The sequence below is a fragment of the Grammomys surdaster genome, unplaced genomic scaffold (genome assembly GCF_004785775.1).
Source record: "Grammomys surdaster isolate TR1022 unplaced genomic scaffold, NIH_TR_1.0 125852, whole genome shotgun sequence".
Lineage (NCBI taxonomy): Eukaryota > Metazoa > Chordata > Mammalia > Rodentia > Muridae > Grammomys > Grammomys surdaster.
In genome coordinates, this window is record NW_021620678.1 from 2,236,897 (window position 1) to 2,261,171 (window position 24,275).

The 24,275-nt window shown below is 43.1% G+C and overlaps 1 protein-coding gene across 4 annotated transcripts in view; it reads left to right on the forward strand.

Annotated features, from left to right (window-relative positions):
- Nucleotides 1–24,275, forward strand: part of Sgsm3 (small G protein signaling modulator 3) — a 35,892-nt gene that overhangs the window by 4,253 nt on the left and 7,364 nt on the right. For 2 of the 4 annotated variants that reach the window (XM_028789928.1, XM_028789925.1), the window contains exons 2-4: nucleotides 21,516–21,620; nucleotides 22,542–22,627; nucleotides 22,994–23,060. In XM_028789928.1, coding sequence (XP_028645761.1) covers nucleotides 21,572–21,620; nucleotides 22,542–22,627; nucleotides 22,994–23,060 — 202 coding nt within the window. In that variant the 5' untranslated portion in view covers nucleotides 21,516–21,571. Of the gene's footprint in view, nucleotides 1–13,522; nucleotides 13,650–21,515; nucleotides 21,621–22,541; nucleotides 22,628–22,993; nucleotides 23,061–24,275 lie in introns of all 4 variants that reach the window. The other 2 variants (XM_028789926.1, XM_028789927.1) reach the window with 2 other exon arrangements.

Sequence of the window (24,275 nt, forward strand, 5' to 3'; positions counted from 1 at the left end):
TTTCTTTGTTTCTTGCTTTCTTTCTTTCTTTCTTTCTTTCTTTCTTTCTTTCTTTCTTTCTTTTCTGAAACAGGGTTTCTCTGTGTAGCCCTGGCTGTCCTGGAACTCATTCTGTAGACCAGACTGGCCTTAAACTCAGAAATCCGCCTGCCTCTGCCTCCCGAGTGCTGGGATTAAAGGCGTGTGGTTTTACTCCAGCTCTACATTTTCTGCATGTTAAAGCATTTGTGTTATACAGTCTATATTTGTGAAGTTCTGTTTGTTTGAGACAGGGTCTCTTGTAGTTGAGGCCGGCCTCAAAGCAACTGTACAGCTAAGAGTGGTGTTGAAAGGTGATCTTCCTGCCTTTGTCTTCTAGGTGCAGAAATCACAGGTGTATGTCACTGTGGCTGGCTAATTTACGTGTGTTTTGTTGTTCTAGATATGGTCTTGTTATGAAGCCCAGGCTGGCCTTGAACTCAAGATCCTCCTGCTTTTGCCTCCTGAGGACTAGGACTACAGGTGTATGCCATCCCTGAGCCGAGATCTTTATTTGTGGTTTTCTCTAAGGATGTATGTTTTAAGTTAGCTTCTTTTGACTCATCAGTTAGCTTTCATTAGATGGATTCTCAATAAGATCAATATGAAAACTGAAATTGAAAGTACTAATTAATTACCAGAAGTCTCATTCTTAAAACAGGAGGTAACCGCCAGATGGTGGTGGCGCACGCCTTTAATCCCAGCACTTGGGAGGCAGAGGCAGATGGATATCTGAGTTCGAGGCCAGCCTGGTCTACAGAGTGAGTTCCAGGACAGCCAGGGCTACACAGAGAAACCTTGTCTCAAAAAACCAAAACAAACAAACAAAAAACAGGAGGTAAAACAGGAGATGGCTCATGCTTGTATTCCCAGCTACCATGGATGCTGAGGCAGGAGATTGCTTGAATGCAGAAAATTTCAGGCCAGCCTGGGGAACATAGCAGGGATCCACTCTCAATAATAAAAATAACTCTTAGAGAAGGCATGATTTGCAATTAGGGTTTAAATGAAAATATTTTTTCCCTTAACAAAATAACATGGGCATTCCCAGCCTTTTCTAGATGTATAGTTAGCCTTCTAGCCAGCATTCTAAAGACAGGAAGCAGCGGCTCATTCCCCACTTCTTATGTTTGAGTTCCATTGGTAAATATCCTTAACTTGTGTGACTTGAGAGTAAGGTTAAAGTCCAGCACTACTTTCATCCCTTCTCCTCTTTCAGTTCCTCTTCCTTCTCTTTTTTGAGGCAGTCTCATCTGTAGTTCTGATGCCTTCAACATTGCTGTACAGGGTGGGTGAGCTGGCTCAGCAGGCGCGGGTTTGATGAGCCAAGTTTGGTTCCATGTAAAGGAGAAAACTGAGTTGTCCTTTTACCTCCACAGAAGCATGTGCTGTGCTGTGGTTATAGATAGGTCCCACCATGTCTGTCTTTATCCTGGTTTTTCTTTTGTAGCAAACTCTTGCTCTTCTCCCAAGATCTTTGACCTTTGGCCTGGTTTGTTCTCTCTCTCTCTCTCTCATTCTCTCTCTCTCTCTCTCTCCCCCTTCCTTCCTTTTTTCTTTCTTTCCTTCTCTTTTTCTTCCTCCTTCTTTTTTTTTTTTGAGACAGGTTTTCTCTGTGTAGCTCTGGCTGTCCTGGAACTCACTCTGTACCCTAGGCTAGCCTCAGACTCAGAGATCTGCCTGGCTCTGCCTCTCTCCCTCTGCCCTCTGGCCTCTGCCTCCCGAGTACTGGGGTTAAAGGCATGTGCCACCATTGCCTGGCTTGCTTGGTATTCCTTAACCAAGTGACTTCTGCTCTGTAGCTTACGTATGCATATCTCGTTTGCTGTGGGCTGTATTGAGTTCCTTTATCTAGTTACTATTCTTCGGGGTCTTCACTTACTAAGTCAACAAATGTTTTTTCAGTGCCTGTTTTTCCCAGGTTCTTCACTGTAGTCTATGGTGGCTCACATATGTACTGCCAGCACTTTACTGGGAAACTGAGGCAGACTGCTGTGAATTTGAGGGCACTCTGCTATAATATGAGACTTTAATTTTTTTAATTATTTTTATTTTATGTGTATAGGTGTTTTGTCTACATGTATACCAAGTACGAGTTTAGTATCCTCAGAGGCCAGGAGAAGGGTATCACATCCCCTGGAACTGGAGTTATATACAGACAGTTATGAGCTACTATGTAGGTGGTGAGGATTGAGCCCAGGTCCTCTGGAAGAATAATCAGTACTCCCTTTCTTCCTTCCTTCCTTCCTTCCTTTCCTTCCTTCCTTCTTTCTTTCTTTTTTTTTTTTTTTTAAGAAAAATATTACATTTTTGTTTTTAAGATTTACTACCAGGCAGTGGTGGCTCACACCTTTAATCCCAGCACTTGGGAGACAGAGGCAGGCAGATTTCTGAGTTCGAGGCCAGCCTGGTCTACAGAGTGAGTTCCAGGACAGCCAGGGCTCCACAGAGAAACCCTGTCTCGAAAAACAAAAAAAACAAACAAACCAAAAAAAAGATTTACTTACTTATGTATTTTATGTATATGCGTGCTCTGTCTTTATGTAAATACGTAGATATATTTACATAAATTTAAATCAGAAGAGAGAGATCCATTATAGATGGTTTCGAGCAATTGTGTGGTTGGCAGGAACCGAACTCAGGACCTCTGGAAGAATAACTACTAATCTGTCTTGCCAGTATTTTTTTTTTTTTTTTTTTTTTTTTTTGGTTTTCCGAGACAGGGTTTCTCTGTATAGCCCTGGCTGTCCTGGAACTCACTCTGTAGACCAGGCTGGCCTCGAACTCAGAAATCTGCCTGCCTCTGTCTCCCAAGTGCTGGGATTAAAGGCATGTGCCACCACTGCCCAGCTGCATGTATGTTTATATACCATGTGCATGAGAGGTGAGAAGAAAAGTTTAATCCCTTGGAACTGGACTTGCAGATAGTTATGAGTCCTATGTGAGTGTAGGGAGTCAAATTCAGCTCCTCTGGAAGAATAGTTAATACTCTTAAACTCTGAGCCCTCTCTCCGGCCTCTACAGTATGAAATTCTATCTCACCCCTACTCCATCCTTAAAAGTTTCTCACATGTCTTGGGTGTTGATGTTGGCTGCCATCTGGATCTTACCCTATGTGATTGGCCTAGAATGCGGCCTTTCCGTGGCTTTACCTAAGTCATAGTGTATAGGTAGATGTGTATAAGGGCTAACGTCTCACGGGAAGTGGAGAAAGTGCATAGCTTTTGTAATAATAAAACCGTGGGTGCCACATAGTGTTAGATCTGCAATATTCTCTAGGTTGAAATTGTCACAGACGTTTCCTTCATGTTAAGAGTAGGGGACTTAAAAACTCCACCACTCAATGAGGAGGACTGTCGTTGTCACATGTGAAGAGGATGTGAGATAGGCATGTTATTAGTCCATCTTTAGAAAACAGGCTTTCGGCTGGGCGGTGGTGGCACACGCCTTTAATCCCAGCACTTGGGAGGCAGAGGCAGGCAGATATCTGTGAGTTCAAGGTTGGCCTCATCTACAAGTGAGTTCTAAGACAGCCAGGACTATTAAACAGAGAAACCCTATCTTGGGGGAAAAAAAAACCCACACAAACAAAATAGAATTTCCATGTCAAATTTGTGGTAGAATTTTAGTTCTGCTCTGCTGTGATGTTTGGGATTATAAAGCGAGGGTCCTGGGCATGAGGCTAGAGCTGGTAAGTGCATTTTCGCTTATTCTGAGGTACTCAGGTACTTTTCTATCCTAATTTTACTGATAGGAGAGCTAAGGGTAGACAAGAGTTCTGGCACAAACCTTTAATCCCAGCACTTGGGAAGCAGAGGCAAGTGGAGTTCTGTGAGGACAGCCAGGGCCACATAGTGAGACCTTGTCTCAATATCACCCCACCACCACCACCATCACCAAAAAAGAAAACAGAGGTTATGAGAGACTGTTTTGCCTAAAGGGCTCACAGCTAAGTGACAGAACATATTAAACCCAGGCCTTCTTACTTCTGCTGCACCATGTTTAAATAAGGTAAATATAGATTTCTTCATCTAATCTTCAAAATAGGCATGTATAGAGGCTTCATTAAATAGGTGACTAAGTACTCATACAACAGTTAGCTAATTTAGTGTCTGGGAAACCCTGAATTTAAGTCCGACATGCTGAAGGATTTAGCCCTAACAAAGCTTCAGTCTACTAGAAAAGGTACACAGCTAGTTAAATAGACTATGGGGATTTTATTCGTTAGTTTTTTTTTTAGTTTTTTTTTGTCTATTTGTTTTAAGATTTATTTATTTATTTATTTTCTGTATGTGAGTACACTGTCGCTGTCTTCATGCACATCCCAAGAGGACATCAGATCCCATTACAGGTGGTTGTGAGCTACCATGTAGTTGCTGAGAATTGAACTCAGGACCTCTGGAAGAGCAGTCAGTGCTCTTAACCACTGAACCATCTCTCCAACCCCTAGACTGTGGTTTGTGTGTGGCATTATGTGAGTATAAGGAGATGTTGAGAGGAAGCAGTAGGAAAAGCATCTGGAGGTGGTATTTAGAGCTGAGTACTAAAAAAAATGGAAAAAGTGGAAATGAGAGGCAGCTTTCTAAGCAGAGGAACCATGATAAGAGCTGATGAGGGCAGGCTGTTGAGAAAGCTCATTACTTAAGAGACTTTTTCTTCTTGCACCAGGGTTTGATTTCCAGTACTCACATTATGGCTTATAATTGTCTGTAACTCCAGCTACAGGGGATGTGGTACTCTCTTCAGACCACTGTGGGCACCAGGCACACACATAGTATACAGACATACATGTAGGCAAAGCCCTCAGGTACATAAAATAAAATAAATAAATTTTTAAAAACTGATGAAAAATGGATTATAGGGGTAGATCAGTGGCTCAGTGGGTAAGGATACTTGACTCCAAGCCTGATGGCCTGAGCTCAGTCCTTTGGCCTCAGTCTATCACTCAGGTGATAGAAGGGAGAAATGTTTCTACAAGTTGTCCTCTGACTTTCCTGTTGATTGTGCACAAAATAAGTAAAAGTGGGGGTGGGGCTAAGGGGTTGGGAAGATGGTTCAGTGGGCAAAGTGCTTGCTGCACAAGTATGGGTAACAGGTTGGGATCTTTAGCATTTTGGTGGCATATGTCCGTAAAACCCCCCCCTCCCCGCCCCGGCACTGGGGAGCAGAGACAGACAGATCCCTGAGGCTTGATGGCTAGCCAGTTTAGCCAAAGGTAAGCTTCAGTGACAGGCCCTGTATTCAAAAAACAAGGTTGAGAGGCTAGAGAGATAGCTCAGCAGTTAAGAGCACTTTTTGTTCTTCCAGAGGATCAGAGTATGTTCCCCAGCGCTTGCCTGTTAACTCCAGCTCCAAGGGCTCTGACACCCTCTTCTGGGCTATTTGGTACCCATATACACATGATATATACTCACATAGACACATACATACATACATATACATACATACGCACACACATACATATATACTACACATACACACACACACACATACACACACATACGGCAGAGAAGGGACTGAACATCCTGAAATCGACCACCTTTGGCTGAAGTGGGTGGGGAACATATGTACTGTTGGAGCTGTGCTTCTGGGCTCTTAATCTGTTCATAGTGCCTCCTTCCCCTAGTCCCCTATACTGGGGGATGGAACTTGTGACCTCATGTTTGCTGGGCATGTGCTCTACCATTGAGCTCTATCTCCAAGTTGTTTTTTTTTTTTTTTTTTTGGTTTTTCGAGACAGGGTTTCTCTGTGTAGCCCTGGCTGTCCTGGAACTCACACTGTAGACCAGGCTGGCCTCGAACTCAGAAATTCGCCTGCCTCTGCCTCCCAAGTGCTGGGATTAAAGGCGTGCGCCACCACCGCCCGGCCCAAGTTGTTTTTTTTAACTTTTTATTTTGAGACTGTTCAGTAGTCCAAACTAGCCTTGAACTTGTCCTGTAGCCCAGGCAGCCCTTGAAAGTGTCATCCCCCATCTCAGCTTCCTGAGTAACTGGGAATGCAGGACTGTGCTGCTAGACAGACTGATCTATTCCTCGTTTAAATAGAAGACAGTCTGGAGGCACAGAAGCCTGTTAGGAGCTATGCACGGTGGACCAGGAGTGTGGCAGTGAGGGTATGGGCTGAGGCGATGGGAACAGGATGCTAGAGGTGTTCTAGCTGCAAAAGTGGTAAACTTTCCAGATAACTCGGAGTAAAAGAAACATAAGACCTGAAACTTACCTTAAACCTTAAAATCTAAGTATCTTAGAAGAAAATAGGATAATAAGAATAAAACATCTGGAGATGAGCTAAAAATAGATGTGTTGTAAGATACCCAAAGAAAAGTTAGAAATAGTGTGGCCTGTGGTGTGCGATGATTTGTAGCTTATTAGGACAGTGATGACTCAATCTTGCTTTTTTTTAGCGGTACGGGTAGAGTCTCACTATGTAGCCCTAGCTAATCGCCCTGCCTCTGCCCTGTAAATGCTAGGATTAAATGTTTGCTATTGACATCTCAGTACTCAGAAGGCAGAGACAGATGGATTTCTGTGAGTTTGAGGTACACCTGGTCTATATAATGAGTTACAAGACAGCCAGGGCTACATAGAGAGATCCTGTCTGAAGAAATAGAAACAAAACAAAAAAGATGTGTGCTGCCGTGCCAGTGTTAAAAACAAAACAACAACAACAACAAACCCAGTTGTTTGTGTTATGTTGCACGTGCCCAAAATGTGGAGGTTAGAGAACAACTTGAATGAGGCAGTACTTTCTTTCAACAAGTCAGTCCTGGAAGTTAAACTCAAGGTCATCAGGGTTGCCAGCAAGTGTCCTTGACCTACTGAGCCCTCTCACCCTAAATTCTACTTTGTTTTTAATTTTTAGTATTTTATATGTATGTGTATGCCTTATGCTCTTAGAGGTCAGAAAAGGGCATCAGATCCTTGGAACTGGAGTTATCAATAATTTTGAGTTGCCATGTGGATGGTGGGAATCAAACCTGGGTTCTCTGCAAGAGCAGCCAGTGCTTTTAACTACTAAGCCATCTCTCCAGCCCCTTAAGTCCCACTTTTGAAGAAGAATAGATCCTAAACAACAGATTTAAAAAAACAAAACAAAACAAAAATGATTGACTTGGTTTGAAATGAGGCAATAAAAGAGCCAATAAAGAAACATCTAAGCCGGGCGGTGGTAGCACACTCCTTTAATCCCAGCACTTGGGAGGCAGAGGCAGGTGGGTTTCTGAGTTTGAGGCCAGCCTGGTCTACAGAGTGAGTTCCAGGACAGCCAGGGCTACGCAGAGAAACCCTGTCTCGATAAACCAAGAAAAAAAAAAAAAAAAAAGAAACATCTAAGTAGAGAAGAAAACAGTTCAGAGTTTTAGGAGAAAAATTCTAAGAACCTGGGAAGGTTAGGTGAGTCCAGTGCTACAGGGTAGAATCAGGCCACAGGTTGAAGGAAGATTCCATCCATGAAACGACTAGGAAGGTGATGAAACCCTAGAGTCTAGTTGTTAAGCCACAAAGTTTAAGAGTGAGTTGATTGGCAAGTGCTTTAAAAAAATATGTCAGTCAGTAGAGCAGATAAAAAAATGTTGAGCTGGGGAAGCAGAGGCAGGGGGAATCTCTGAGATTTTGAGGCCAGCCTCTTCTACAGAGTGATTTTCAGGACAGCAAAGGCTATACAGAGAAACCTGTCAAAAAAAAAAAAAAAAACCTTAAAAAAAAAACTTAAAAAAAAGGTTGAAAGATGAGAGTCTTGAGTGACAGTCAGTTTGGTTGGTTTGTTAATTTAAAGATTCTAAAGATTCAAGAGGTCTGAGTGTATGTATTGACTTAAAAGTAATGGAGGAGAATAAGATATCACAAACAACTGGGCTTAATGGCTGCTGTAGGTAGAAGAGTTGACGAGTAAAGAAAGGGAGAATCGATTTTTCTAAGTGGGAAGGAGAAAGAACAGAGTGAAAGACTGCACAATAGGATTAAAGATGTATTTATATTTATGGGTATGTGTGCTTGTGTAGAGTTATGTGTGTCCTGTGCATGCAGGAGCTCATGGAGGTCAGAAGAGGACGTTGGATCACTTGGAAGTAGAGTTGTGAGTTACCCTGTGGGTGCTAAGAACCAAACCTGGGTCTTCTGCACGAGCACCAAGAGCTCTTAACCACTGTCTTAGTTAGGGTTACTATTGCTGTGACGAACCACCATGACCAAATCAACTTGGGAAGGAAAGGATTTACTTCTCTTATACTTCCATATCATAATACATCACTGAAGAAAGTCAGGACAGAAATTCAAACAGGGCAGGAGGCAGGAGCTGATGCAGAGGCCATGGAGGGGTGCTACCTGCTGGCTTTTTCCTCATGGTTTGCTCAGCCTGCTTTCTTATAGAACCCAGGACCACTAGCTCAGGGGTGGTACCACCCACAATGTGCTGGGGACAACCCCTCACCATATATCACTAAGAAAATGTCCTGCTAACTTGTCTGCGTACAGCCAGACTTTTCTGGTGGCATTTTCTCAATTGAGATTCCCTCCTCTCAGATGTCTATAGCTTGTGTCAAGTTGACATAAAACTAGCCAGCACAGCCACTGAGCCATGTCTCCAGTCCCTCCCTCCCCTTGACACACTTTTATTGTTTTGCTTTTGCAGTGCGAAAGATGGAACACAGGACCTTGCCCACAGTCACATAGCTACACTGTCAGCCCAATTACAATGTTGAATTCAGCTCTCTTAAGCCATGACCCAGAGGTCATCAGAATAGTGAGGAGTTTGAATTAGCCCCAAATGAAATATAATACAAAGCTAACAAGTCCAGATGTATGCCTTACATATTTTCATAGCACTTAGGAGGCTGAGTTCCAGTCAGGTTGGGTTACTGGGTCCCAGGACAGCCTGGGCTGCATAGTGTGACACTGCCTCAAAGAACAGAAACAAAGCAAATCAAGAGATGCATGGTGAAGCTTTGGAAAACGGTGAAAATAAATGTGGCTTGTTCAGTGTGGATTCTTCAAAAGGAGCATGAATAGAGGAAGCAGGGAGAGGAACGTACATGGGGCTAGCAAAGGCAGGGAAGTTAGGGTTACTTCAATGTAGTGAGGCTATCCTATATGGAATAGTTAAGTATATGGTGTGATTGTTTTTATGTATTCTGTAGTGCTGAGGATGAAACCCAGGGTCCATGCATGCTAGGAAAGCACTCTTCCTTGTGTGCCTTTCCTAGCCCTCAACCTGGTTGCTTAAATCACACATATCAAATATGAAATACACAGAATTGTCACAAAAAACTTAAGATATTATGGAGGGCAGGCCTGTAAAATAATAAGTTGAGCACTGCCATACCTCACTTTCTACATGAGAGCTGGAGGTCTAAACTCTGGCCCTCATGCTGGGGCAGCATACACTAATGACTGAGTCACAGCCCCACCCCACACCCCCAACACCAGTTTGTGGTTTTAATTTATGTTCATCTGTCAGCCTGTTTGTTTTAGAAAGAGTTTATATAGGTCTGTCTCACGCTGGCCTCGAATGTAGCCAAAGATGACCTTGAATTTCTGATCTTTCTGCCCTCACCTCTAGAGTATTGGGGTTATTACCAGCTTATGCCGCCCTAGACTGTTTCTCTGTGGTATTGGGATCATACATTACCAGACCCCCTGTCTTACTAAAGATTTATCAGTGGACTTTTCCCTAGCCAGTCATCAAGAAACTTTATTTTCCTCAAAAACTCCCAGCTGTTTTTTAGGGCTACCTGAACGTTGAGTTTCAGGTAGGTAGCACATTTCATTTTCGTTCCCTTAGGGGTAGAGTAGATGGGCTCTGCAGGTACCTTGCTTTGGCTTCCCTCATTACCAGCTGGATACTGTCAAGCTGTAAGTATTAGAGGAATGATCCTTGGAGGGACTCGAGGCCTTTAGAGGCATGATGGTTGTGGGCTGCGCAAGTTCTCACAGGAGGGCTGCGTTTCTCTTGGCTGCTGAGCAGGAAGTGGCAACCTGTTCCTTGGCATTTTGCTCCAAGGGAGGTTCCTCTTTGCCTGGTTTGTGTTTGCCCAGTGTGTGTTCTATATTACACTACCACACCTCTCTGACCTAAAAGAACATTCTATCCCTGATCACAAAGGAAATATTGACTTAAGGAAGGGACAGTAGTAGCCCCAGTCACAAACCTGTAGGACCAGGAGCTGGAAGTGAGTGAGGAAACTGCTTTGCTCTTCTGATGGTGCTGGTTATACGAGGCTCTACTGAGAAGTGGGAGATTACCTCAGATGTCACACTGAGGGGATGTAAAAGGTGATAGAATGATCATGTTTTCAACAAGGGTCAATGGGGTGTTTGGGAGAGGACCAGTTCTAGAAGGTTAGCAGGAATGGTCCCTATATCAAGGCTTCATTAAGCACTGTGCTCTGAGAGGATGGAAACAGGCTCAGTATCTGGGGAAATATACTATGGCAGATTCAACAGTGCATGTTGAGAGTCGGGTAGGTAGCAGAGCTGTCAGGTCATCCAGTATAAGTCAAGGCAACAAATTTGTACCCACCGCCCCTTGACAAGATCTCTCTTCATAGCCTTAAAACTCACTGTGTAGACCAGACTGGCCTCAACTAACACTGGGTGCTAGAATTGAAGGTGTATGCTACTATACTTGGCAATTTAACTTGTTTTGTTTTTGTATTTTGAAGAAAAGCAAAAGGCTTAAAGAGTGGAAGGAGGACAAAGCAGAGGTCCTCCCAGGGTGATTGGTAATGATGTTGATGACAGGAAATATTGGTTTCTTTTTAGCATCAGATTATAAGAAAATATAGTTTCAGCCAGGTATGGTGGCATACACTTGGGGGGTCAGAGGCAGGTGGATCTGTGTGCATTCAAAGCTAGCCTGGTCCACAGAGTGAGTTCCAGGATAGCCAGGGGTACACAGAGAAACCCTGTCTTGAAAAACCAAGGGAAAAAAGGTAAAGAAAAAAGCAGCTTCAAAAGGCTAGCAAAACTGTGGGGTGACAGATAGGTACTTCTGTATCTGGTTTTATACAGGGTCTAGGAATCTAAACTCAAGCCCTGGTGCTTACATTGGAAGTACTTTACTGACTAAGGCCACTTTCCAAGCCTTGCCTTTTGATATTTTAAAATTTGTATTATTTTTATTTATTTTTAAAATAAGATTTTAGCCAGGCGGTTGTGGCGCACGCCTGTAATCCCAGCACTTGGGAGGCAGAGGCAGGCGGATTTGTGAGTTCGAGGCCAACCTGATCTACAGAGTGAGTTCCAGGACAGCCAGGGCTGCATGGAGAAATCCTGTCTCGAAAAACCAAAAAAAAAAAAAAAGGTTTTATTGTTGTGTATAGTGACACACACCTTTGGTTCCAGCACTTGGAAGGCAGAAGCAGGTGTGTCTCTGTGAGTTCAAGCTCAGCCTGACATCAAAGAGAGTTCTAGGACAGCCAGTGTTATACAGAGAAACATTGTCTCAAATTTTTTTTGTTTTAATTTTATATGTATGAATTTTTTATCTGCTTATATGTCTATGTTCCTTGTGCATATCTTGTGTCCTCAGATGTCCAAGAGGGCATTGGATTCCCTGGAACAGAGGTTTACAGATGGTTGTGAGCTGCCATGTGGGTTCTAGGAATCAAACCCAGGTTCTCTAGAAAAGCAGCCAGTTGAAGCATCTTTCCAGTCCCTGGTTTTATTTTTTGAAACCATTTTTATTGTAGCCCAGGCTGGCCTCAAACTTACTACAAAGTCCTAAATAGCCTCAGACTCTTGGTCATCCTTCCTTAGCCTCCCCAGTGCTGGGATTATAGATCTGTGCCTATATATGCTAGCTGAGTCAGACTGGAGGGATAGCTCACTCAGGTAAGTGTTTTCTTTGCAAGCATAAGGACCCAAGTTCAGGTCGCCAGCACCCACATAAAAAGCCAGGCAAAACTGTGCACTTATAACTCTCGCTAGGGAAGTTACAGAAGGGTCTCTGGGCTTTGCTGCCCAGCTAGTCTTGCTGAATTGGTGAGCTCCAGGGTTAGAGGGATTGATCTTATTTCAACAAAAGGAGGAGAGAGGTGAAGAGTGCTGGCTCCTCTTCCAGAGGATCTGGATTCAATTCCCAGTACTCACATGGTGGCTCAGAACCATCTAACCCCTATATCAGAGTACCTGGCACACCTCTTCTGGCCTCTGAAGGTACCACAGTATGCACATGATATATAGACATATGTACAGGCAAAATACCCATGCACGTAAAATTAAGCCTTAAAAAGTGAAAAGCAATAGAGAAAGAGAAAAATACTTGGCATTGACACAGACATATGTGTGTCCCTGACAGACACATGCAGATACTACACACACACACACACACACACACACACACACACACACACACACCAGAAAAGAAACAAGAGTATTAAGTAAAATTGTACCTACTGCTCAGTTTACCTTGTCTTCTATTTTACGTGAAATGAATGCTCTATTTTTTACATGCTTTTACATCTTGTTTGTTTGTTTGTTTGTTTGTTTTGAGATAAAGTCTCTCTGCAGAGCTTTGGCTGTCCTAGAACTCATTGTGTAGACCAGGATGGCCTCAACTGGCAGAGTTGTTGGCTCTGACTCTGCCTCCCTAGTGCTGGGATTAAAAGTGTGCACTACTATGCCTGGTTTTAGTCTAGCTCTGCTTATTAGTGTTCTTGGCATAGAGAAAGCCTGCAGTGAATGGTAGCTATTAAGTACGCCGGACAGGTTGGTTAGGAACATAGAGGAACACTGTGCTGGCTATTTTTATGTCACTTTGACACAAGCTAGAGTCATCTGAGAGGAAAAAACTGCAAATGCCTACATAAGATTAGGCTATAAGCAAGGTTGTAGGGCATTTTTTTTTTCATTTTCTTAATTAGTGATGTGGGAGGGCCCTTCCCATTTTAGGTGGGTGCCACCTCCAGGCTGGTGATCCTAGATTCTACAACAGGCTGAGTAAGCCATAAAGAGAAAGGCAAGAAGCAGCACTCCTTCATGGCCTGTGCATCGCTTCTGCCTCCAGGTTCCTGCCCTGACTTCCTTTAGTGATGAACTGTTTCCTGGATGTGTAAGTGAAATAAACCCCTTTTCCTCAAGTTGTTTTTGGTAATAGTGTTTCATTACAGCAATAGAAACTCCAACTAAGACAAGCAAACACAAGGCAGAGGGAAAGAAGCCAATGCTTGAGCACTGAAAAAGGAATAAGATGAAAGTGCATTGTAAGCAGGGAGAGCAATAGGAGCCCAGGGAGAGAGTGTGTTGCACGTTAGGAGCTACTAGGTTATTATCCTCCAGTCAACTCCTGCCCTATATCAGATTCTGCATCAGGTACTGGATGGAGGACAGACAGTATGTAAACAGTAGGAAGTAGGAAGGATTAGGAGCATGTATCAACGATTGATTCAAGAGAAGATAGATGAACATAGGAGTCAGGAAGTGTCGGTTACAGGTCCCATCTGAATTAGAATTTGAAAGACTGTCCAGTGGGGAATTCAGACTCCTGGGTCTGTGTTTTCCTTCCCAGATCCAACAGAAGCAGCACCAGAGAAGCGACGTCAACACTCAGCAGTTTGAGATCTGCTGATCGTGATATCCTTTAAGGGGATTGAAGAGATGGCTGAGAGAAATATTTTTCAGTTTTTCCTTTTTGTGTATGTATCTCTGTATAGTGCACATGTATCTGTATGCATGTGTGGGCATGCATGTGTGGAGGCTCAAAGCTGATAGCAGATCTCCCTGATTATTTAATATTTCCACCTTATATAATGAGATAGATACCTTAATGAACCCAAGTGAGATTTCTCACAGGGATGGCCACAGGCCAACTTGATCTAGACCGTTCTTCACTGAGACTCCCTTCACGGGTAATCCTAGATTGTATCAAGTTGACAGTTAAAACTAATCATCACAGCATTTTTTCACTATGTTGTAATTATAATAAATAAAAAACGCAGCCAGGCAGTGGTGGCGCACGCCTTTATAATCCCTGCACTTGGGAGGCAGAGGCAGGTGGATTTTTGAGTTCGAGGCCAGCCTGGTCTACAGAGTGAGTTCCAGGACAGCCAGGGCTACACAGAGAAACCCTGTCTCAGAAAACCAAAAATAAAATAAAATAAAATAAAATAAAAAATTAAAATTAAAATTAAAAAATGCAGATGTAGATCATCAAGTCAACTGTCTTGCTTCAAGGGGCAGCACATTAATCTTTAATGTCAACACTGCTATTATCCCAGTCTTGAGTTCAAGTAATGTCTCTAACACAGAAGCAGATTTAAAATCCAAGTTCTCTCCTAAGTAAGACATGTGTTAATTTTATTTGTTTTGTTTTCTTATTTAGAGACAGGCTCTCACTCTGAAGCCCCTGCCTCTGACTCTGAATGCTGACATTACAATTGTGTGCCGTCACACCTTGTTTGTGTGTGCTGGAGATTGAACCCTGGCAAGCCCTGAGCTACATCCCAGACCTTAACTTCTTTTTAAAAATTATGCATATTTATTTTTTCTATGTATGTGGATGGGTGAAAGCATGTCGTAATCAGAGGATGACTCTCATTGTTTTTCCAGATAGAGTTTCTCTGTATATCCCTGGCTGTCTTAGATTTTACTCTGTAGACCAGGCTAGTCTGGAACCCAGAAATCCTGCCTACCACTGCTGCCTCTGGAGCATAGGGATCAAAGGTGTATACCACCATTGCCCAGACAGAGGATCATTCTCCTGCCATGTGAGTCCTGGGGATTGTCAGGCTTGGTGGCAAGTGCCTTTACTGCTGAGCCATAGCTTATCAGTCCTTACTTTCTTTTAAAATGTCTTCAAGTTTGGTTCCCAGGATCCTTGTAAAGGTGGCAAGAGAACTTACTCTATAAAGTTTCCTCTGATTTCTACACAGGTAGAGCCATGGCACAGCTACACACGCATGCAAACTAAAAAAAAAAAAAAAAATCAAAGTAATTGTTCTCTACAGTGGTTTTTATTGCAAAAATTGCCATTGGCATTTAAATGTCCATTGGTAGATGAATAGATCAGTGATTTATTGACCATATGAAGTACATAACATGCTGATAATGTTTAGTAGAGAAAGTTTGTTTTGGATTTTTGAAACAAGGTTTCACGTAGCTCAGGCTGACCTCAAAACTGGTACTTTGTAACCAAGATTAGCCTTGTACTCCTAATTCTCGTGCCTCTACTGCCCAAGTACTAGGATTTCACAGGTATGTGCCACCACGTGTGGTTTAAAATGTCTGTGATCTCTATATGTTCCTACGTGAAATAAAGCTGAGCATGTAAGAGAGGAAAGTCAGGGTTGGGTATGGAGTCTACTTCTGCTCCAGTTCCTGCTTAGCACATGCGGTGCCCTGCGTGTGACCCCAGTGTGTCTCCCTTTAAAAAAAGTGGGAGTGGATGGGAAGTGTGATCTGATCAGAGGCCATCAGGTCCCCTGGAACTGAATTATACAACAGATGGTTGTATGGCCATGTGGGTCCTTGGTCCCCTCTTTAAAAACAGCAAGGACTGGAGTAACAGCAGGGACTGGAGTCTGCAGACAGTTGTGAGCTGCTATGTGGATGCTGGGACTTGAACCCAGGTCCCCTTGAAGAGCAGCCAGTGCTCTTAATCACTGAGCAATCTCTCCAGCCCCCAGCGCCAGAATTATTTTGTGTTGCTTTAGTGTGCTATTAAAAAGTTCAAAGGCTCTAAGCATGGTGGCAGACATCTTTTATCCCAGTATTTAGGAGGCAGAGGCAAGTGGATCTCTATGTGTTCGAGGTCAGCCTGGTCTATATAGTAAGCACCTCCAGATCAGCCAATGCCACATAATGAGATGCTGTCTCAAAAAACAAAACAAAACAAAAAGCAACCAAACAAAGATTCAAAGGAGTCCAGAATTTCCTCTGTCATACATAATAAGCCCAGTGGTTGTTTATAATCTAGAGACTTTTATTTACTTATTTTTATGACAAGGTCTTGTGGCTGTGTAGCCATTTGTCTTGCCTCCTTCCACATCTTACCAGAGAGCTTATTTGTCTAGTAGCTGTATCTTCAGTTTTTCATTTGTGTTTACATCTTACTGTGTTGCTAGTGGATAAGATGGTCCTGTGGGCATTTGTTCAGAACTCAGGAGACAGGAAAGTATTGTGAAAAATAGGTTTGAAAATGGCATCTTTTCCCCTAGGAGTGTATTTTGCAGATGGCTATGCTTTGCTCATCTCTTTGGTAAGCGTCTTTTTTCCCGTAGGCTGCTTTTATGCCTTTTGCTTTTGAAAAAGTATTTCATTTCAGCATGATGGGAATCATCTGCAGCCCCATGTGAAAGCTGGGGTACCTGGGGATTACCCAGCCTTTAAAGAATAAACCTGGGGCTTGTCAGCTCTAGTTCCAAGGCATTGCCGTTCATTTTCCATTGGTTACTTAGACATCAGGGTTGGGGACTTTCCTACAATAACTTGAAAAGTAACTGCTGTACCATTTAGCAGTTTAAAGAAGCTCATTTTCCCCAGGTTGCTAAGATGTCAAATTCAAGCTGTGCTGTGTTAATAAAGTGTTACCTACAACTGAGAGGGAAGGGATCCTTTCAGTTACAGGCAAGCCATTTGCACTTATCTCCTCCTTCCCTCCACTTTTTCTCCACTTGGTTTTGCATAAACATTAAATCCCCAAAGAAGGAAATTTGAGGTGGCAGGTAGTAAGTAGCCATGTCACCAGAGGAATTAAAAAGGCTTAAAGACCTGCACCTCTCCTATCCCAGTGTAATTAGTAAGTTGTAATTATTTCTAATTATAATACTTATACTGTAACATTAGTCCTAATTAATTAGATAATGACTTTGGAGATAGGGTCTGCCTATGAAGTCCTGACTGGCCTGGAACTCACTGTGCAGGCCAGGCTGGCCTCAAACTTGTGGAGATCTACCTGCTTCTGCTTCCTGAGTGTGGGGATTAAAGCCCTGCACTACCACACTTAGTTATTATTTGGGGCTGCAGAGATACCTCAGTGGTTGAGAGCACTTGTTGCTCTTGTAGAGGACCAAGATTCAACTCCCAGAATCCCACAACTATCTGAAACTCCAGTGCCAGAGAATTTGACCCCTTCTGATCTCCTTAGGCACTAGAGACATGTACAGTAGTGCACATACATACATGCAGGCAAATACCCATCCACATAAAAAGATAGATCTGTACACATTTTTAAATTTTAAGTGATTGTCTTATGTGTATGGGTGTTTTGCCAAATGTGTATCTTTGTACTATATACACAAAGTACCCTCAGAGGTCAGAAGAGAGGGCATTGGATCTCCTGGAACTGGAGTTACAAACAGCTGTGAACCACCATTTGAGTCTTGGGAATTGAACCTGTGTCCTCTGGAAAGACAGCAAGAGCTCTTAAGTGTTTTTGAGTGTTTCTGATGCTTAAAAAGTTTCAGGCCAGACATGGTGGCACATGCCTTTAATCCCAGCATAGGGAGAAACAGTCAGATCTCTGTGAGGTCAAGGTCAGCTTAATCTAGATAGCAAATTCCAGAACTGCTAGACCCTGTCTCAAATTAAAAAAAAAAAAAAATGAAGTTTCAGATTTTCCAATTAGGGATACTACTTAAGATTTTCTAAATTCTGAAAAAGTGTGAAAACTCATGGAATTGTAGTCCCAAGTACTTCCAAAGAAAATAACATAAAAGATCAAAACCAAGCTGGGCATAGTGGCATATGTCTATAGTCCCAGCATTTGAAGCTGAGATGGAAGAAGGATCACTTGAATCCAGAAGTTCAAGACCAGTCTGGGCCACATAGGCCAGATTTTAAAACATATAAAAACACAACAAGGACTGGAGAGATGGCTCAGCAGTTAAGAGCACTGACTGCTCTTCCAGAGGTCCTGAGTTCAATTCCCAGGAACCACATGGTTGTCTCACAACCATCTGCAATGGGATCTGATGCCTTCTTCTGGTATGTCTGAAGACAGCGGCAACAGTGTACTTACATACATGAAATAAATAAATAAATCTTAAAAACAAAACCCACAACAAAACCAAGACCAATAGATGGCCTTCATGGCCGATCACCTTTTGTTTTAAGCCAGATCCCATTATATAGACAGGCTGATCTTAAATTTGCAAACCCCTGCTTCTGCTCCCTGAATGCTGGTATTGTGTGGGCCCTATGCCTGACTTAATTCCTTCTTCCCTCCTCTCCCCCTCATAGACCTAGTCATCTCTCTCTCTCTCCTCCCTCTCCCCCTCCTCATCTTCTTCCCTCTCTCCTTTTCTTTTTCCTTTCATTTTCTCTCTTTCTCCTTTTCTCTCTTTCTCTTTTGTTTTTCAGAGTCAGGGTTTTTCTGTGTGGCCCTGGTTGTCTCAGGAGCTCCCTTTGTAGACCAAATGGCCTTGAACTCAAAGAGATCTGCCTGCCTTTGCTTCCTGAGCACTTGGATTAAAGATATGTGCCACCATGCCTGGCCCCTAAAATTTTTTAAAATAAAAATAAACTGTAATAAAGGCTTTTGTAAAATAATAAAATAAAAGCTTGGTATTGCCAGTATGACAATATAAAGGATTTAACCTTTCAGAGATGATTAGGTGTGCATGCCTTTGATCCCAGAACTTGGGAGGCAGAGGCAGGACGATCTCTGTAAATTCAAGGCCAGCCTGGTCTATAAAGTGAATTCCAAGACAACCAGGACTGTTATACAGAGAAACTCTGTCTCAAAACAAAACTTTTTAAAGGTTATTTTATGTGTATGAGTGTTTTGCATGTGCGTATGTATGCCTGGTGCCCAAGGCCGTCAGATGAAGATGGATCTCCTGGAACTGGAGTTACAGATGGTGTGAGCTACCACGTAGGTGCTAGAGGCATCCATAGTGCCTATACTAATGTCTTTCCTCCTTTTAGCCTTTCTCAGACTTTCCCAGCTCTGAGCCACTCTCACCAGGCTATCTGTTATCTGTAGCTCTCAGAATCACCTCATCTCTTTGCAGAAAAAAAAGTAGTCTTTAGGCTCTTAGATGCCACCAAAAATCAATGTTTTTGCCTATATTGGTTCAGCCTTTGTGTTTCCTGGAAGATGTCTGAAGAATGCCACTTGTGTGCTGCCTTGTCAGAGGTATATGTCCCTTCAGCCCATGTCAGACCACAGGAAGTGAGCAGTACCTCTGTGCCTCCATACAGTGGCAACATTTGTCTAACAGGAAATTATGGGATTGGTAAACTAGGGAGGGACACACAGCCTCAGAACTGGCTCTTTTAAGCTTGTGCATTTAATTGTTGCAATTTCTTCAGAGCGACTCAGAAGTGGTTGCATCAATTATGGTTTTCTAAGGTTTCTTTTAAAAAGATAACAGGAGGGCAGCCACAGACCAGGTAATTAATTGGAGACTAACTGCTTAGGCTCAGTCTGTCAGTTCCTAGATGGGTGCTCTCAGGGAAATTTACATAGCAATCAGAAGCTGAAAAACCTGTCTGCCCAGATCAGCAGTGTCACATCTGGAAGACTTAAGGACAGCCTTAAGTATATGTGTTCATAAATGCAATACAAACGAAATAGCGATTGAAGCTGTCAGCCTGTAAAAATGTGTGCACAATCTAACCAGTTCTCAGTGCTGACGTCCAGGCAAAGTCCACATCATCTCCTACCCTGGGCATCTGCTCCAGCCCTTCAGTCTCTATAGATTTATGGGCACCTGGAGATGTTCAGTCCCAGCAGATTTACTTCGTGGCTGTTCAGAATCTGTGGATTTCTCTACTGTCTGAGAATAGAGGTCAAAGGCCTGTCTTCAGGGTGAGGTGCCCTTGGCATCTGCTGTTGCTTCCTCCCACTCTGTTCCCCCATGGCACCCCAGGCTCTGAGCTCACTGGCTGCTCTCTGGACCTGGATCCCTCCCTCATTGAAGTCCAGGTCTTGACCTGTAGCCTCGATTTGGACCTTTCTTCGACCTCAGCTCTCAAAGGCTCTTTTAGATTTGATACAGAATGCTCCTCTGTGATACTCACAGTCCCATCTCATTTTGTCTCTTATCTGATTTTCTACTACAGTGCAACAGCCTGACCTTATTCACTGTTCTGCTGCCTGGCTCAGTGCTCAGTCATTGTTTGCTGAGTGACAGACCGGTGAGTAGGAGGCTGGTGAGAAGGGAACTGCTGTTGAGAATTGTCTTCCAGCCCCTTCTGTCCTCCAGCAGATCTCATTTCCTCCACTGTAAACAACCTCTTTTCCTCGTGTTTTTGTTCTGCCATATTTTATTTTCTAGCCCCCACTCCTTCCTTTTTCTTCTTTTTCTGACAGGGTCTTATGTAGCCATGGCTGTCCTGGAACTCACAAAGATCCACCTGCCTCTGTTGGGATTAAAGGCATGTGCCACCCTGCCGAGCTTATCTCTCCATATTCTTGCTAACATTGTTTTAAGGAAAAACTTGAAATTATGTATATGTGTATGTATGTATGCATGTGAGTGCCTTTGGGTCTAGAAGAAGTGAGTGGATCCCCTGGAGCTGTAGTTACTGGCAGTTGTAAACTGCCTGATAGGCGTGTGGGGAATTTAATTCAGGGCCTCTGAAAGAGGCACTTAGCTGCTGAGCCATCATTCCAACCCCTTCTTTTTAAAAAATGTTTTCTGAGACAAGGTCTCATATAGCCAAGGATTCTTTTGAACTTGTGACTTTTCTTCATCCTAGTGCTGCAGTCACAGGTGTGCACTGCCATACCTCGTCTCTCACAGTGTCAGGGACTCAGACTGAAGAGTTTCATGTGTGCGAGGCAAGCATTTTACCAGCTGAGTTCAATCTCCAGCACTCTGGTTTTGGTTTGAGCCTAGCTACCCTCATGGCTGTGGAGTAGTATGCCTCACAGTTTAGGTTTCCTTTGTGGCTGATGATACTCAGGCACCTTCACCTGCTATTGGCCATTTCTTACTTGGAGAAATGTATATTCAAACATCTTTTAAATTAATTAACTAGTTAATTAATTTATTTATGATTTATGAGTGAATGTTTTGCCTGCCTGTCTCTGCATCACATATGTGCAATGCCCTCAGAGGCCAGAAGAGGGCATTAGATCCAGAACTAGAATTACAGCCTGCTGTGAGCGGCAGTGTTGGTGCTGGGAATTGTGAACCCAAGCTCTGGACGAGCAGCCAGTTCTCTTAACCACTGAGCCATCTCTCCAACCCTGCTTACATGTTTTTAAATTGATCTGTTTGTATATTTACTGTTCAGTCTACTTACTGTTGAGTCTTAACAAACAAACAAACAGGACAGAAAAGAAGGGACAAGACTTTAAAAATGATAAGACAAATTGTATTAGTCTGTAGAATGGGAATATGGAAATATGTCATATAAAGGCTGTTCAGCGCCCGGCACCACCACTACCAATACCACAAAAACAATAAAAAACAAAACAAAAAACAAAAACACAGTCCACTAATATTGTGGCTCTGGAACCTGAAGATAGGGCTTGATTTTTTTCTCTCATTAAAAAAAAATCTTCCAGGAGAGGAGTGGAATGAATGACCTCTTCTTTGCTTTCCTGACAGGACAGATGCAGCCTGAGGAGCCTCATGACAGTCAGAGATGCCAATGATGACCATCTATGCCTAGATCCATGAAGCCCTGCCGTCGTCCACAGCACACGATGTCAGGTGGGAACAAGGCCTGCATCCTCACCAGGAGCCCGTAGTGAGCTGACTTCTGGTCAGCAACCTTCCCCTGAGGCAGAGCACATGGCAGGTCTTAGGGCAGCCTGGGCCGTGAGACCTTTTCTCAGGAAACAACCCAAACAACTGCAAACAGTCTTCTAGATGAGAGAAGTGGAAAAGGGGGCAGAGAAGGCTTTGGGTTCTTGGGTCAATGACCCATGCTGTCTTCTCTGTTCAAGCTCCCTGTTCCTCTGGCCTGTGAATCCTCCCACTGTGTCAGGGAGAGAGGCAGAGAATCTGTGTTTATGTGTTGGATATGCTGTTGGTTTTCCAAGTGATCATTTTTAGGTTTTTCCAGCAGCCTCTTCAACCTACTCTGTACAGCCAGTCTTTTTCATGCTGATTACCTTGGGTAAGAGAAGGATATCTCACCTCAATGGTGCCTCCACATTTCTCTCTCTCTCTCTCTCTCTCTCTCTCTCTCTCTCTCTCTCTCTCTCCTTCCCTCCCTCCCTCCCTCCCTTCCTTCCTTCCTTTCCTTTTCTTTCTTTCTTTCTTCTTTCTCTCTTTCTTTCTTTCTTTCTTTCTTTCTTTCTTTCTGTCTTTCTGTCTTTCTGTCTTTCTTTCCTTTCTTTCTTTCTTTTCTTTCTTTCTTTCCTTTCTTTCTTTCTTTCCTTTCTTTCTTTTTCTTTCTCTTTCTTCCTTTCTTTTCTTTCTTTCTTTCTCTTTCTTTCTTTCTTTCTTTCTTTCTTTCTTTCTTTCAGTAGGATCTATGTAAGGAAGCTGGCCTGGAATGAGAACTCAGTACTACGTAGACCAGGCTGGCCTCAAATACATATGCCTCTGCTAGGATTAAAGATGTCTGCTGTCATCATGCCTGGTGTTTCTGCTTTTCTTGATTGTTTTTCTCTCTGGTCTTTGAAGGAAACCACATGCCATCTGCCAGTGGCCCTTTCTCTGCCCTGACTCCAAGCATTTGGCCCCAGGAGATCCTGGCAAAATACTCACAGGTATAACAGCATAGCCAGGACCAGCCTGCCATGCTACTATGCCTTTCATGAAGAGATTTACCTTTGCAAGTATTCTGGGAATGAGTGACCCACTCAGTGTTCACACAGGATCAGACTCAGTACTTGACATAACGTTGTAGTTTCTTGGGCTTGTGGGAATCAGTCACTAGTTAGGAGGAAGACTAACTGGAGACATGAGAGAACTGAATGGCGATAGTCAGCCCTTGTAGTTGAATCACGGCCAGAGAAGCCATCATAGAAGGGTAGCTTTTCTCGGGGTGGCTTCTAGCAGGCAGCATATGAGTGTCATCTTTTGGAACTGCTTCACCGTAGAGGATAGACAAGCCTTCTTTATTCTGGTTCTAGAAAGAAGACTCCTCAGAGCAGCCAGAGTTCTGCTATGATGAGTTTGGTTTCCGTGTGGACAAGGAAGGTAAGATTGAGCCCCTTGTGTGTGAGCTTGCTGATATCCTTGGAAATTCTGGCCCCATGTCTTGCATTCTTCTGCATGTGACTTCTGAGGTCTACGAGGTGCCACTTAAGGAGTTAAGGACAGAATATATTGAGGGTGATGTAAGTTTATTAGAACTTCTAAGTTTTTTTGTTTTGTTTTTTGAAGACAAGATTTCTCTGTGTAGCCCTGGCTGTCCTGGAACTCGATCTGTAGACCAGTCTGGCCTTGAACTCGCAGAGATCTGCCTGCCTCTGCCTCCCAAGTGCTGAGATTAAAGGCATTCTCCACCACACCTGGCTTTTTGTTTTGGTTTGGTTTTAACTTCTGATCTTTTTTAAAGATAAATTTTATTGATCTTTACAAAATAATCAGTCATTTATATTGTAGAAAAGTTAAGCAGTGCAGAAAGGGATGAAGATTAAAATTAAGAGTGGGTTCCAGGGTAGTCAGGACGGGGCATTAAAAACAAACAAACCTGTAGCCCCACACTTTGAGGAAGCTGCTGTGAGGCGCTCTTTTCCTGCCACTGCGAAATGCCACCCATTACACAGGAGCATTTCCTATGTTACTTAATATGCTTAAAAACCACATTTTTAATGGCTGCATAGTATCACATTACAGCAGATTCACTGATGTTTTGTGGCCTCTTTTCTTTTTTAAGACAGGGCCTATGTACAGAGTCCTGGCTGTCCTGGAACTCACTATGCAGATTAGGCTAGCCTTGAACTCACAAAGATCCATCTGCCTCTGCCCCTGGTTGCTGGGATTAAAAGCCTGTGGTACAATTCTTGGCACAGCTGTTTTTCTATAAGAGAGCATCTGACTAGGTGCTTATTGGGAAGACCGTTTGCCAGAACTGTGACAGCCTGTCCTTAGGAAGAGCAGGAGCAATTCCTTAGCTGAAGCATTCAACCTCACTCATATTTCTAATTCAGGCACTAGTTTTCCTTGGTCTTCTAATGTGCAAGAAGACAGAAGTTAAACACTGAGATTTAGAGGGACATAGAGGACTTTCTAGAATGATGGAAATCAATCCACATCGATAGGTCACAGATTTAGAGCTGAGAGTGTTCACAGACATGCAGAACAGTGTTTTGACATCTGTTTATTGACAGCCATCAAGATGCAAACTTAGGACTTGGGCATTTTCTCTGTGTAATGTTGACAAGGTTGAGGTTTTTAGGGCTGGCTCGG